This window comes from Phyllopteryx taeniolatus, chromosome 3 (assembly GCF_024500385.1).
Source record: "Phyllopteryx taeniolatus isolate TA_2022b chromosome 3, UOR_Ptae_1.2, whole genome shotgun sequence".
NCBI classification, from domain to species: domain Eukaryota; kingdom Metazoa; phylum Chordata; class Actinopteri; order Syngnathiformes; family Syngnathidae; genus Phyllopteryx; species Phyllopteryx taeniolatus.
In genome coordinates, this window is record NC_084504.1 from 29,123,691 (window position 1) to 29,139,508 (window position 15,818).

General features: G+C 44.4%; 1 protein-coding gene across 2 annotated transcripts in view; it reads right to left on the reverse strand.

The window, feature by feature from the left end:
- Positions 1 to 7,850: 7,850 nt before the first annotated feature.
- pias2 (protein inhibitor of activated STAT, 2) overlaps positions 7,851 to 15,818 on the reverse strand; it is a 90,448-nt gene continuing 82,480 nt past the window's right edge. For both annotated transcript variants that reach the window (XM_061768342.1, XM_061768341.1), the window contains exon 14: positions 7,851 to 8,679. In XM_061768342.1, coding sequence (XP_061624326.1) covers positions 8,473 to 8,679 — 207 coding nt within the window. In that variant the 3' untranslated portion in view covers positions 7,851 to 8,472. The remainder of the gene's footprint in view (positions 8,680 to 15,818) is intronic.

Consider the following 15,818-nt stretch of genomic DNA (forward strand, 5'->3'; position numbering starts at 1 on the left):
TGGCATGAGTGGCCAGTATATGCAAATAGTGCAGCATGGCGAGACAACTACAGTGAGTGCACGAGTAATACATAATTGGCCCCACAGAAATGTGACAACGAACTCAAGTCAAAAAATTGCCAGCATGTTGTAATGGAATTGTAGGTTAGCTGTTTAAGAAGTTGATCACAGGAGGGAAGAAGCTGTTGAAATGCTAGTTCTGCTAGTTCTAGTTTGCATTGTTTGGTAGCGCCTACCTGAGGGAAGGAGCTGGAAGAGCTGGTGACTGGGGTGCGGAGGGTCCGAGAGGATTTTGCACGCTCTTGTCTTAGTTCTGGCAGGGGGGTACCGACAATTCCTTCAGCAGTTTTGATTGTCCGTTGCAGTCGGAGTCCTTTTTTGTAGCAGCACCAAACCAGACTGTGATGGAAGGACTGATTCGACACAGGACTGATTCGATGACCGCTGTGTAGAACTGTCTCAGCAGCTGCGGTGGCAGGCTGTGCTTTCTCAGAAGCCGCAGGAAGTACATCCTCTGCTGGGCCTTTTTGAGGACGGAGTTGATGTTGGTCACCCACTTCAGGTCCTGAGAGACTGTAATTCCCAGGAACTTGAAGGTCTCGACAGTTGACACAAGGCTGCTGGACAAACGTGAGGGGCAGCTGTGGCGAAGGATGCCTCCTGAAGTCCACGATCATCTCTACAGTCTTGAGCGTATTCAGCTCCAGGTTGTGTCGGCCGCACCACAGCTCCAGCCGCTCCGCTTCCTGTCAATATGCAGACTCGTCACCGTCCTTGATGAGGCCGATGACAGTGGTGTCATCTGCAAACTCCTGAAGTTTGCAGAGAGAACAACCTCCCTCGTGGGGGTGTGGTTCCAGGCAGCAAGTCAACAGCACAGTCATAAGGTCTGTGGGGTGGAAGGGATTTGGCCTTGGACTTGGAAAAAACATCTTTAATATCCTGATAACAGGTGGGCACTTGAGATAAATCAGGATCCCCAGATGGGGTCTGTGGAGTGTCCTTAGAAACATGACCCTGAACATCACATGGCGGCTTGAAACAGTTCCGGGCGCAATTGCTGCCCCATGACATAACCTGCCCAGAGGACCAGTCAATGTGGGGGTTATGTAATTTCAACCATGGGTTCCCTAAGATAACGTCATGATTCATGGCGTCAAAAACATGAAAACTAATACGTTCCGAGTGAGAATCAGGTAATGTCAATGTGAGTGTTTGGGTGCGGTGAGTGATCTTGCCCATAAAACTGCCGTCTGCAGCATAGGTGTTGCGGTGGCGTTTTATTCCAAAGGTTCTTAGGTGCATACGTCTAACCAGGATGGAGTTGAGTAAGTTTGCATCAGAACCAGAGTCAATTAATACAGGTGTATGAATTTCTTGATCAGGAGAGCATAGTGTCACTTTAGGAAGAACCCGTGTAGGGTCTTCCTTAATGAAATTCAGACTCACCTCTCCTGTGCGCTGGCTACCGGCACCGGCAACTTTGACGTGACAGTTGCTCACGGAGTGACCCAACTGTCCGTAGTAGAAGCACCGCCCCTCCCTCAGCCGGCGTTGAAGTTCCTCAGGGGAGAGACGGAACCTGCCCCGTTGCATGGGTTCATCCGTGGGGACGCTAGCCAGTGGGTTGAGACCGGAACCAGGGGATCTGCCTTGGTTTGGCTGGTCACCGAGGCTCGTCCTCCAAGTGCGTGTTGACGCAGCCCTCCGCCGATCTCCATCTAGCTCGCGATCCAAAAGCCTCGTCGATTTTTACGGCGAGAGCAATGAGAGTGTCCAAGTCGGTCGGCAGGTCTAGCGGGACTAAATGATCCTTGACGGCGGGGCATAGTCCTTGAAAAAAGGCATCGAGTAGCGCCCGATTATTCCAATGACTCTCACCTGCTAGAATGCGAAACTCAATCGCGTAATCTGACACCCGGCGCTTGCTTTGTTGTAAGGTGACAAGGGAGCGAGCTGCCTCACGATCAGGAGTGGAAAATTGAAAAATTTGCTCCATAGTCTTTACGAAAAAAGCCCATGAATGACACGCGGCGGAATTGCGGCTCCATTCAGCAGTAGCCCACGCCTCCGCACGACCAGTCAGGTGGGAAATGACGAATGCGATTTTTGCCCGCTCGGTGGGGAATGCAGCTGCCTGCAGCTCAAAGTGGAGTTCGCACTGCGTGATGAACGGCTTAATGTTCCCAGAATTTCCAGAGATTTTCGGTCGAGAGAGCTGTGGGCAGACAGCAGCGGAGGTGGCAGGTGGCTGCATGGTGACTACTTCCCATGGAAGTACCGTGGCGGTACTGGGTGTGGTGCCAACTGGTTCCTTCTCTTGAAAAAAATTCATAAGAAGTTCAAACTGCGAGGCCACCTGTCTCATCATATTGTCCTGATAACTTGACAGTCCCTCTAGATGAAGGTGGAGGGCAGCAATCTGCTCATCCTGCTTCGTGAGGCGTTGACCCTGCGCTTGAAGGGCTTTGCGCACCGGGTCTGAGTCTGCTGGGTCCATGTTATGGCCAGTTCGTTCTGTTATGAACGGAACAGCGGATAGGACCCAAAAATGCACGACTCCAAAACAGATGGACAGTTTCCAAAAAGAGAGGTTTAATAGACGGGCATAGGTCGGTACACAGGCAGGCAATCCAAGAAAGGCAACAGTATCCAAAAACATGAGGCAAAGAGGCAAGGTCGATAATCGGAACAGGGTCAAGCCTTACTGTGAGTCTATGATGTGGAAACAAGGAATGCTGGAAACCGACAACAAGGTACAACGAACTGGCAACGAGAGGGAATGAGACACGAGGTTAAATACAATAGGTAATTAGGGTGAACGAGGCACAGGTGGTGAAGATGCTCACAGGAGCAGGTGTGTGTGAAACAGGGAACACACACACACAATCATGGAACCCACCTGTTCCCAATTAGCCTGTTCACCTGTGTGATGTTCCAAACAGGTGTTTGATGAGCATTCCTTTTTTTGCCACCTGTCCCAGCTTTTTTGGAACGTGTTGCAGCCATAAAATTCTAAGTTCATGATTATTTGCGGCAGCACGGTGATCGACTGGTTAGAGCGTCTGCCTCACAGTTCTGAGGACCGGGGTTCAATCCCTGGCCCCGCCTGTGTGGAGTTTGCATGTTCTCCCCGTGCCTGGGTGGGTTTTCTCCGGGCAATCCGGTTTCCTCCCACATCCCAAAAACATGCGTGGTAGGTTCATTGGATTGGATTGAATGTGAGTGCAAATGGTACGTTTGTTTGTGTGTGTCCTGCGATTGGCTGGCACCCAGTTCAGGGTGTACCCCGCCTCCTGCCCGAAGATAGCGGGGATAAGCTCCAGCACTCCCGCAACCCTAGTGAGGAGAAGCGGCTCAGAAAATGGATGGATGGATGTATTCTGTTTTTATTTATGTTTAACACAATGTCCCAACTTCATTGGAATTAGGGTTGTACAAGAGATTGTGTACATTGAAAGTAGCGAAAGCATCACTCGTAATTTGTTAATGAATATGCGAATAACTATAATTAAATACTGTGACATTAGTCCGATAGATCAATAGTGCACATGCGCAGACACTCCTTTGAGCGCGGTCCTCAAGAAATTTAGGATGTATTTGCTATGGATTATAAGAACACAAAGTACAAGGCTGAAAAGTCACTCAGTCGTGCGCCTGTTGACATATTGGCCCTCCGTATGACCCTGGATGAGATTTATATGAATTGATAGATTGTAAACATTAGAATGATATTTTGAAATACATATGCTATGAATGAACAAGCAATTGGGTGATTTTTCAAAGAATATGATCTTTACCAGTTTTATATGAAGAATACCATCACAACATGTTGATGTTCATGTTTTTCTTGGTTGTTGTTGTTTGTTTTTTTTCACACTTTTAGTAAAGATTTTCCATTGGGTTGAGATCTGGAGACTGGCTAGGCCACTCCAGGACGTTGAAATGCTTCTTACGACGCCACTCCTTCGTTGACCGGGCGGTGTGTTTGGGATCATTGTCATGCTGAAAAACCCAGCCATGTTTCATCTTCAATGACCTGGTCACTTTGCAGAAAAACAGCCCCAAAGCATGATGTTTCCACCGCCATGCTTCACAGTAGGTATGGTGTTCTTTGGATGCAACTCAGCATTATTTCGCCTCCAAACACGACAAGTTGAGTTTTTACCAAAAAGTTCTATTTTGGTTTCATCTGACCATATGACATTCTCCCAATCCTCTTCTGGCTTATCCAAATACTCTCTAGCAAACTTCAGACGGGCCTGGACATGTACTGGCTTAAGCAGTGAAACACGTCTGGGACTGCAGGATTTGAGTCCCTGGCGGTGTAGTGTGTTACTGACCGTAGCCTTTGTTACTTTTGTACCAGCTCTCTGCAGGTCATTTACTAGGTCCCCCTGTGTGGTTCTGGGATTTTTGCTCATTGTTATTGTGATCATTTTGAACCCACGTGAGATCTTATGTGGAGCCCCAGATCGAGGGAGATTATCAGTGGTCTTGTATGTCTTCCATTTTCTAATAATTGCTCCCACAGATTTCTTTCTTTGATTGCTTACCTATTGCAGATTCAGTCTTCCCAGCCTGGTGCAAGTCTACAATTTTGTTTCTGCTGTCCTTTGACAGCTCGTTGGTCTTGGCCATAGTGGAGTTTAGAGTGTGACTGTTTGAGGTTGTGGACAGGTATCTTTTATACTGATAACGAGTTCAAACAGGTGCCATTAATACAGGTAACAAGTGGAGGACAGAGGAGGCTCTTAAAGAAGAGGTTTCAGGTCTGTGAGAGCCAGAAATCTTGCTTGTTTGTAGGTGACCAAATACTTATTTTGCACCATAATTTGCACATAAATTCTTTAAAAATAAGACTTTCTGGATTCCCCCCCCCCCCTCATTTTGTCTCTCACAGATGAGGTATACCAATGATGGAAATTACAGGACTCTCTTATCTTTTTAAGTGGGAGGGAGAACTTGCACAATTTGTGGCTGACAAAGTATGTTTTTGCCCCACTGTACATACCCCATAATGCCACAGGACAAAGTCTAGAACCATGAGGCTCAAAAACAGATTCTACCACCAAGCTGCCCCCCACCCCCATAGTAAGAACTAATGACACCCCCCGCCTTTACACGTAAGTGCAACATAATGAACAAGAACTACAATATTACCTGATCAAAATCTGCAATAGTAAATAATTGCACCATATCATAACATGGTCATTCTCCCAAATGTGAACGATTGTTTGTTCTGTAAATAAGTAACTCTAAAATGACCACACCAGCCTGAAGACCAGGTCCGCACGCGAGCTTTCAAATCTTTTTTTTTTAAACTTCTCTCCCTGCTCTTCCGCTTTATTGTGTCGTCCATGCACTAACGGCTGACAACGAGGCACTCTAAACCAGCCACACCAACATGAAGCTCCAGTCAACACGCTGGCTGTCATGTCAGACTTTTCCCCCTCCCCTTTCCCCTCTTCGCTCGTTCGTCTTTCTCACCGTGGCATGCGCGCACCCACGGCCGACAAGAAGGCGCTCAAAAGCGATCTCACCAGCACAAAAGGCCCGGTCCACATGCTAGGTGTTAAGTCGAGATTTTATTACTTTTTTAAAATCTCCCACTCTCTTCCCCTCCTCGCACTTCCGCCTTTTTCACCATGACGTGCGCACACTCACGGCCAACAACGAGGCGCTGTAAAGTGGCTACGCCAGCGGACTATCAGAAAGCAAAATGCATGTTTGGGGTTTATGCATCGCGAGCTCGCTAACTGCATGTCGCAATTGCGCTGGATAACTGCTGAATTAAACAAAAGCGCTCATGTTCTTACATAGTGGAGGGGGAGGTGACTCGTGCCAGACGCCCAAGTCTGTCACTTGTAGCTGTTTTAGCCACGCCACCTAAAAAAAAAAAACTCAGGAAAACTGCAACGGTGGAAAACAATTTAACGCTATATCCCCACAATTGAGTACTACATAGTTCTTTGTTTTTGCACGTTTTCAGCAATCATCTTTAAATATATATATATATATATATATATATATATATATATATATATATATATATATATGTATACAGTAATCCCCGTTCATTGCTGGGGTTAGGTTCTAGACCCCATCGCGATACGTGAAAATCCACGATATAGAAATATCTAGGTTTTACACGATCAGGATTTTTGGGCCCGATCACCCATCAGCGAGTTGAAAAAAAACGATAACCGATCACCGATCCAATCACAGGATGGAGGAATGTGTCTATTTAAATGACCTGTTCATTTCCTGTACATACTTGTGTACTTAATTGCACAAAAAGTTACATGTACAATAAATAATGTATCTTTGTTCATCTATTTATGCCAGTGAGGAATATTGACAGAACAGAACAAATGATAAATGGTCTTCTATTAGATGGCAAGAAGTACAACCCCAATTCCAATGAAGTTGGAACATTGTGTTAAACATAAATAAAAACAGAATAGCCAGCCAGCCAGCCATAAAATTCTAAGTTAATGATTATTTGCTAAAAACAATAAAGTTTATCAGTTTGAACATTAAATGTCTTTGTAGTGTATTCAATTAAATATAGGTTGAACATGATTTGCAAATCATTGTATTCTGTTTTTTTGTTTTTGTTTAACACAACGGCCCAACTTCATTGGAATTGAGTTTGTACAGACAGTAATTAATGCATCCACTTTTGTGACATTTTTGTTTGTTGGTGTTCCGTGAGATTTTTCAATTGTAAAATATGTTCCTCCATAAATTGGCTCCATAAAGGTTGGAAATCACTACTATGTCAGATCATGTATTCTAATCAGTCAGGTCAAACCAACATTACAACATGACAGAAATAATGGGTGCTAACTTACTGTCATTAAATTACTTCACCCACACCGAAACATTAGAGGATGATTCGACAGAACGGCGGCATGTTTACGTACAACCGTTCGTGCTACCACTAGTTTGCTAGCCTACATAACGTTTTGTTGCCTGCTTGCGAGCCGTATCGTATTCAAAGTACGGGAACATACCTCAAGCGAGCCTTAAACGAACGTCCTCTCCTGTCCTGAGAACCGGTGACCACCAACACACATTTCCCCCCATTTTGTCCCTATAATATAGTCGGCGCGTGCCATTCTTATTGTCGTCGCCACAGTAATGAGTGTATCCGGTCGCATTTGCGTTGACAAGATAAAGCCCAATGATCGTAAAAAACGGGATGCGTTGGTATCGGAATACGAGATTTTATTGCACTAGTCTGACATAGTGCAATCGTGAAAGAGCAAATTTGTCTTGTAGTCTGATCCAAGCATTACGTGTTGTCTGTCTCAGACGTGTTGTCTGTTCCACACCGCCGACATGTTTTTTTTTTTTTAAATAACTTTATTGGCCGTCAGATATTTCCAATACTACGTCAAAAGATGCGCGACAAGGCTAAAAATAAACTAGCTTTTGGATTCAAATATACTGTCCATGATGGCGAAGCGGAGTAAATGTCTTTTGCGCAGCTGATCAATGACGTCATTGATCGGATCAGCGAATTATGACATTAAAGCCGATCAGCATAAAATGGTACATATCGGCCGATACTGATCAGCCCGATAACATTGGTGTAAAGTCTCGGCATATTGTTGTAGCATTTATGGCACTTAATTTTTTTAGGTCTATAAATGCACTTTTTAAGCAATAAAAACAATTTAAACACAAGATATTGAAAGAGTAAGGGCAATGAATAAAACAAATATTGTACAAACAGTATTTAAAAAATAGTAACAACTGTAAAGCACTTACCAAAATAGCAGGACCGCGATAATTTAACCACCATATAGCGTGGGTTTACTGTTTTGAAACAAATCTCTGAATTCACTTCACAGGGTCTTTAATGGAACATTAGTTTTACAGCATGACAACATCAAAATATGAATGTGGTTTAATAACTGGGGATTCCTGGATTAAATTAACAAAATATTTGTGTGTGCGGTACCATTAAGGGCTCAAATTGGATGCCAATAATACTTTATTTCTGCATGGTGTGGGAGTGCACAAATAATCTGTTTAAATTAAATTTCTCAAGTAGCCCCCATTATATGGTATTTAGTGTAGTTACACAATAAACCATGTTAATCCTCACTTATTTCGAGTGAGCGACTCCGACATATGATTTTGGAACACTGGCAATCCATAGGGGTCTAATTAACAATGGCACAAACTAAGTATTTTCGAGCTCATGGGGCTTGTTAGATGGTCAACAAATGTGTTCTTTCTGAAATGAAATCACTATTTCAAAAGGACAATAAATGGTCAAATGTTTATGTTGTCAGTTGTCATCCTTGGCTGTTGATTCATGTCACTTAATGACATAAAAAGGGACTAAGTTGTTGTTTTTTTAAAAAAGGCAGAAAAAAACAATTTCTTTCAGTTTCTTTAGAATAAAAAAGGGCCCTAGAAAATGGGCATTGAAGCAAAAGTCCAGTAAAACGTGGCTCAGTCTAGTGAAATAATATCAGATATCTTGTCAGTTCCTCTTCCTCCTCCTGTGACGCCCCGGGTCTCATGGACGGAGCCAGCTGTGTGCGAGTTGGTTTCGTACCGGCTAGTGGACGATGAAACCAGGGCGGAGCTAGTGCTAGCTGAAGTGACACTCTGCATGGTACTTGTCAGATTTTCCAGAAACATCTGAGGCCTGTAATGCTGAAAAAGAGGAACAACTTGAAAATGAAACCTGCAAGCAGAAGTGAAAGGACCCGAGCAAGAACATGCGAAAGTTGTGAGACAGGCGGTACACAGGGGCGTCAATGCGAATATAGAATACATATCCCATTATGTTCCTAAACAAAAGGCGCTAGACTAATTCTGGCTGGCTAAACGCGACTGACTACAGCAGACCTAAACTGAAAACAATAAAACAATGGTATTTGGGGATACACCGCCAGATACGCGATATTAGGATTCCTACATAGTTTCTAGGCAGGACACGTCCCACTGCAACATGATTGGCTCCTATGTCATGGGAAGGGATGGCTACGCAGATGTAACGAATTGACTATCCCAAACGTATCACATTTGTACGAAACGAAAACAAAGAAGTTTGTTATGGTTAGGTTTAGGGCTAGGGTTGGGGTTGGGGCTTAAGGTGGTTTACGATGGGTTAAGGTTAGGATTATGGTTAGGGTTAGTGGGAAACATTAACGTCGCCACACTTAAGTCACACCCTTTTCCCGTCTGGACGCAGTAGGGCGTGTTCTACAGGGATACAACAGCCAATCATAGTATAGCGGCACGTATCCTGGAGCCAATAATATTGGAGCAGGGCGTGTCCTGCCTAGAAACTATGGGGGGAGAAAATTTTTTTTAAAATATGTGGGAATTCTAATAACGTGCCAGATACTCCCAAATTTTCTTGAAAACATTTTAATTCAGCGGATCTGACTACCTCGTAGCGGAGTAGCCACATTCAAAGGGTCAGACTAAAACTCAAACTACCATCAGCGGAATTGTGGAATGCCTTTTCTCATCGGTATGCATGTTTGGTGGGGTTGTCTTTCTTCAGGTAATTTAGCAAAACATAACTGCTAGCTAATGTTCAGTCTAGTTTATGTTTAGGCAATGCAAATGCTAACTAACGCTTGCCGAGCTGTAAAAAAACCAAAAAACAATAACAACACAATGGCAGCCTAGGCGAACGTAACAGCAGTAAGTGCTGCCCTCAAGAACCAGACCCAAATCGAATCAGTATAAAAAATAACTGATAAGCTCTTCCATTCATTCACCTCTACTCACGTTCGGCACACCACAGTTATACCCATTCACTTAGCACCAACATATGCAATTAAAGGACAGGACGTCCATTACACATAAGAATAAAATGCATTTTGTTAAAAAAGCACTGGTCCATAATTGCACGTCCATATTACACAGAGTGGGAATGAAGTGCTCACATAAATACAACCCCAATTCCAATGAAGTTGGGACGTTGTGTTAAACATAAACAAAAACAGAATACAATGATTTGCAAATCATCTTCAACCTATATTTAATTGAATGCACTACAAAGACAAGGTATTTAATGTTCAAACTGATAAACTTTATTGTTTTTAGCAAATAATCATGAACTTAGAATTTTATGGCTGCAACATATTACAAAAAAGACAGAAAATTGAGGAATGCTCATCAAACACCTGTTTGGAACATCGCACAGGTGAACAGGCTACTTGGGAACACGTGGGTAGAAAAGGAGCTTCCCTGAATTGCTCAGTCATTCACAAGCAAAGATGGGGCGAGGTTCACCTCTTTGTGAACAAGTGCGTGAGAACAGTTTAAGGACAATGTTCCTCAACGTATAATTGCAAGGAATTTAGGGATTTCATCATCTACGGTCCATAATATCATCAAAAGGTTCAGAGAATCTGGCGAAATCATTGCATGTAAGCGGCAAGGCCGAAAACCAACATTGAATGCCTGTGACCTTCGATCCCTCATGCGGCACTGCATCAAAAACCGACATCAATGTGTAAAGGATATCACCACATGGGCTCAGGAACACTTCAGAAAACCAATGTCAGTAAATACAGTTCAGCACTACTTGCGTAAGTGCAACTTGAAACTCTACTATGGAAAGCAAAAGCCATTTATCAACAACACCCAGAAACTCCGCCGGCTTCTCTGGGCCCGAGCTCATCTAAGATGGACTGATGCAAAGTGGAAACGTGTTCTGTGGTCCGACGAGTCCACATTTCAAATTGGCGCATTATGAAGCGTAAAATACGACAATGAAGACTGTTGAACAGCTGAAGCTGTACATCAAGCAAGAATGGGAAAGAATTCCACCTACAAAGCTTCAACAATTAGTTTCCTCAGTTCCCAAATGTTTTTTGAATGTTGTTAAAAGAAAAGGTGATGTGACACAATGGTAAACATGACCCTGTCCCAGCTTTTTTGGAACGTGTTGCAGCCATAAAATTCCAAGTTCACGATTATTTACTAAAAACAATAAAGTTTATCAGTTTGAACATTAAATATCGTGTCTTTGTAGTGTATTCAATTAAATATAGGTTGAGCATGATTTGCAAATCATCGTATTATGTTTTTATTTATGTTTAACACAACATCCCAAATTCATTGGGATTGGGGTTGTACAATTATTACACCAACGCTGCAGTGTTTCATTTTGAAGTTCAGTATGGAAATGGCCTAGGGATAGAAGTTGTTCATAAATCCGGTAGTGCGTGTTTTGATGAACCTGTAGCGTTTTCCAGAGGGCAACAGATGAAATACAGTGGGTACGGAAAGTATTCAGACCCCCTTACATTTTTCAATCTTTGTTATAGTGCAGCCTTTTGCTAAAATCATTTCAGTGCATTTATTTCCTCATTAATGTACACACAGCACCCCATATTGACAGAAGAAAATGGAATTGTTGAAATTTTTACAGATTTATTAAAAAAGGAACACTGAAATATCACACAGCCATAAGTATTCAGACCCTTTGCTCAGTATTTAGTAGAAGCACCATTTTGAGCTAATACAGCCATGAGTCTTTTTGGGAAAGATGAGGTCTTTCCAGAGATGCAACAAGTTTTTCACACCTGGATTTGGGGATCCTCTGCCATTCCTCCTTGCAGATCCTCTCCAGTTCTGTCAGGTTGGATGGTGAACGTTGGTGGACGGCCATTATCAGGTCTCTCAAGAGATGCTCGATTGGGTTTAAGTCGGGGCTCTGGCTGGGCCATTCAAGAACAGTCAGGGAGTTGTTCTGAAGCCACTTTTTCGTTATTTTTGCTGTGTGCTCAGGGTCATTGTCTTGTTGGAAGGTGAACCTTCAGCCCAGTCTGAGGTCCTGAGTACTCTGGAGAAAGTTTTCACCCAGGGTATCCCTGTACTGGGCCGGATTCACCTTTCCTTCGATTGCAACCAGTCCCTGCAGCTGAAAAACACCCCCACAGCATGATGCTGCCACCACCACGCTTCACTGTTGGGACTGTATGGACAGCTGATGAGCAGTGCCTGGTTTTCTCCACACTCCACTTAGAATTAGGGCCAAAAAGTTTCATCTTGGTCTCATCAGACCAGAGAATCTTCTTTTTCACCGTCTTGGTTCAGGTGTTTTTTTTTAGCAAACTCCATGTGGGCTTTCATGTGTCTTGCACTGAGGAGAGGGTTCCGTCAAGCCACTCTGCCATAAAGCACCCAATTGTAGGCGGCTGCAGTGATGGTTGACTTTCTAAAACTTTCTCCTATCTCCCGACTGCATCTCTGGAGCTTAGCCATAGTGATCTTTGGGTTCTTCTTTACCTCTCTCACCAAGGCCCTTCTCCCCCGATTGCTCAGTTTGGCCGGACGGCCAGCTCTTGGAAGGGTTCTGATCGTCCCAAACATCTTCCATTTCAGGATTATGGAAGCCACCGTGCTCTTAGGAACCTTAGGAAGTCCAGGAGCAATATTTCTGTAACCTTGGCCAGGTCTGTCCCTTGCCACAATTCTGTCTATGAGCACTTCAGGCAGTTCCTTTGACCTCATGATTCTCATTTGCTCTGACATGCACTGTGAGCTGTAAGGTCTTATATAGACAGGTGTGTGGCTTTCCTCATCAAGTCCAATCAGTATAATCAAACACAGCTGGACTCCAATGAAGTTGTAGAACCATTGTAAGGACGATCAGAAGAAATGGACAGCACCCGAGTTAAATATATGAGTGTCAGGCAAAGGGTCTGAATACTTATAGCTGTGTGATATTTCAGTTATTCTTTATTAATAAATCTGCAAAAATGTCAACAATTCCATTTTTTGGGGGTCAATATGGGGTGCTGTCTTGTACATTAATGAGGAAAAGTAATTAACAAATAATTTTAGCAAATGGCTGCAATATAACAAAGAGTGAACATTTTAAGGGGGTCTGAATACTTTCCGTACCCACTGTACGTGATGGGCAGGGTGGAACGAGTCCTTTAGGATGTCTTTTTCACCATCAACACTGTGTATAGCGGGGATGGGGCGCTGCTGACCTCGACTCGGGACGTTGTGAGTGGGTGGTCTTCAAAGATGCCCTCAAATTCCACCGACACGCCTTCCCATGAGGAAGCAGAGTCTGGGGTCTCTGAGGCGGGCTCTCCTATCTCTGGGGTTGAGGTCACCGAGGTGGTTAAAAAGCATGATGAGATTCGCCCTGAGTTCCTAAAGGGTCTGGATGTTGTAGGGCTGTCCTGGTTGACACGCCTCTGCAACATCGCGTGGGCATCGGGGACAGTGCCTCTGGATTGGCAGACTGCGGTGGTGGCCCCCCTTTTTAAAAAGGGGGACCGGAGGGTGTATTCACACTCCTCAACCTCCCTGGTAAGGTCTATTCAGGGGTGCTGGAGAGGAGGGGCCGTCGGGAAGTCGAATTTCAGATTCAGGAGGAGCAGTGTGTTTTTTTTCCTGGCTCTTCACCCTCGGCAGGGTCCTCGAGGGTGCATGGGAGTTCGCCCAACTAGCTTACATGGGTTTTGTGGACTTGGAGAAGACATTCGACTGTGTGCCTTGGGGAGTCCTGTATGGGGTACTGAACCCCCTGATACGGGCTGTTCGGTCCCTGTACGACTGGTGTCAGAGTTTGGTCCGCATTGCCGGCAGTAAGTCGGATTCGTTTCCAGTGAGGGTTGGACTCTGCCATGGTTGACCCTTTCGTCACCGATTCTGTTCATAACTTTCATGGAAAGAATTTCTAAGCGGCGAGGCGTTGAGGGGGTCCGGTTTGGTGGCCTCAGTATTGCATCTCTGCTTTTCGCAGATGATGTGGTTCTGTTGGCTTCATTAAGCTGTGATCTCCAACTCTCACTGGAGTGGTTCGCAGCCTAGTGTGAAGCGGCTGGGATGAAAATTAGCACCTCCAAATCAGAGACCATGGTCCTCAGTGGAAAAGGGTGGAGTGCCCTCTCCAAGTCGGGGATGAGATCCTGCCCCAAGTGGAGGAGTTCAAATATATATATCTCTATTTACCCAATGATCTACGTTCCTACCCTTACCTATGGTCACGAGCTGTGGGTTGTGACTGAAAGAACAAGATCCCGGATACAAGTGGCCAAAATGAGTTTCCTCCGCAGGGTGTCCGGGCTCTCCCTTAGAGATAGGGTGAGAAGCTCTTTTATCTGGGATGGGCTCAGAGTAGAGCCGCTGCTCCTCCGCATCGAGAGGAGCCAGATGAGGTGACTGAGGTCTGTTTGGATGCCTCCCGGACGCCTCCGTGGTGAGGTGTTCCGGGCACAGTGGCTGGGGAGAGGGAAGTCTGGGCTTCCCTACTAAAGCTACTGCCCCCGCGACCCGACCTCGGATAAGCAGAAGAAATTGGATGGATGGATGGCACTCTCTTTAGTCTCGCAGGTAAGGATTCAGGATTTCTGGAGAGGTCAGCTGGGCAGTTGAATCTCAGATTCAGGAGGAGCACTGTGGTTTTCGTCCTGGCTGTGAAACAGTTGACCAGCTCTACACCTTCAGCAGAATACTGGAGGAAGCATGGGATTTTGCCCAACCAGTCTACATGCGTTTTGTGGAGTTGAAGAAGGTGTTTGTTATGCATTGTCAGCAACAAGTCGGATTCGTTTCCAGTGAGGGCTGGACTCCACCAAGACTCCCCTTTGTAACCAATTCTGTTCAATAAGATTATTGGCAGAATTTCTAAACGCAGCCGAGGCGTTCAGGGGGTGCAGTTTGGTGGCCTCTGTATTACAGTCCCCTCCAAAACTATTGGAATAGCAAGGTCAATTCCTATGTTTTTGTTGTTTACTGGAGAAATTTGGGTTTCAGATCAAAAGATAAATATGAGATAAAAGTTCAGAATTCCAGCTTTTATTTCATGGTATTTACATCTAGATGTGTTAAACAACTCAGGACAGAGCACCTTTTGTTTGAACCCACCCACTTTTCAAGTGACCAAAAGTATTGGAACAGACATTATTAAATTAACTTAAAGTGAATAACATTTAATATCAGGTGGCATAAGCCTTACTTGCAATAACTGCATCAAGCCTGCAACCCAGTGACTTCACCAGATTCTTCATTTGAAATGTTTTTCCAGCCCTTTACTGCAGCCTCTTTCAGTTCTTGTTTGTTTCTGGGGGTTTCTCCCTTCAGTCTCCTCTTCAGGAGGTAAACTGCATGCTCTATTGGGTTAAGGTCCGGTGATTGACTTGGCCAGTCTGAGACCTTCCACTTTTTCCCCGTGATGAAGTCCTTTGTTGTGGTGTCAGTGTGTTTTAGGTCATTGTCTTGTTGCATGATGAAGCTTCTCCCGATTAGACAGACAAAATGGTTTTGTAGATGTCAGAATTAATTCTGCTGCTACCATCATGACTTACATCAACAATAAAGACCAGTGAGCCCGTTCCAGAAGCAGCCACGCAAGCCCAAGTCATGACATTAACACTACCATGCTTCACAGATGAGCTTGTGTGCTTCATCAGCGGATGCTTCCTTTCTTCTACTTTGGTAGAGGTTAATCTTGGTCTTGTCAGTCCATAAAACTTTGTTCCAAATCTTTTGTTGCTCATCTCTGTACTTCTTTGCAAAATCCAATCTGGCGTTTTGATTCTTTTTGCAGATGAGTGGTTTGCATCTTGTGGTATGGCCTGTATATTTCTTCTCTCGAAGAGTGGATTGTGGAGGTTGGCAGTGATGTCACTGACTGTTGTCTTTGTTTCTTCACAGCTCTCACAATGTTTCTGTCATCAACTGCTGTTGATACCCTTCGCCGACCTCTTCAATGTCTGTTGCTCAGTACACCAGTAGTTTCTCTTTTTTAGGACATTCCAAATTGTTGTATTGGCTATACCCAGTGTTTGTGCAATAGCTATGATCGA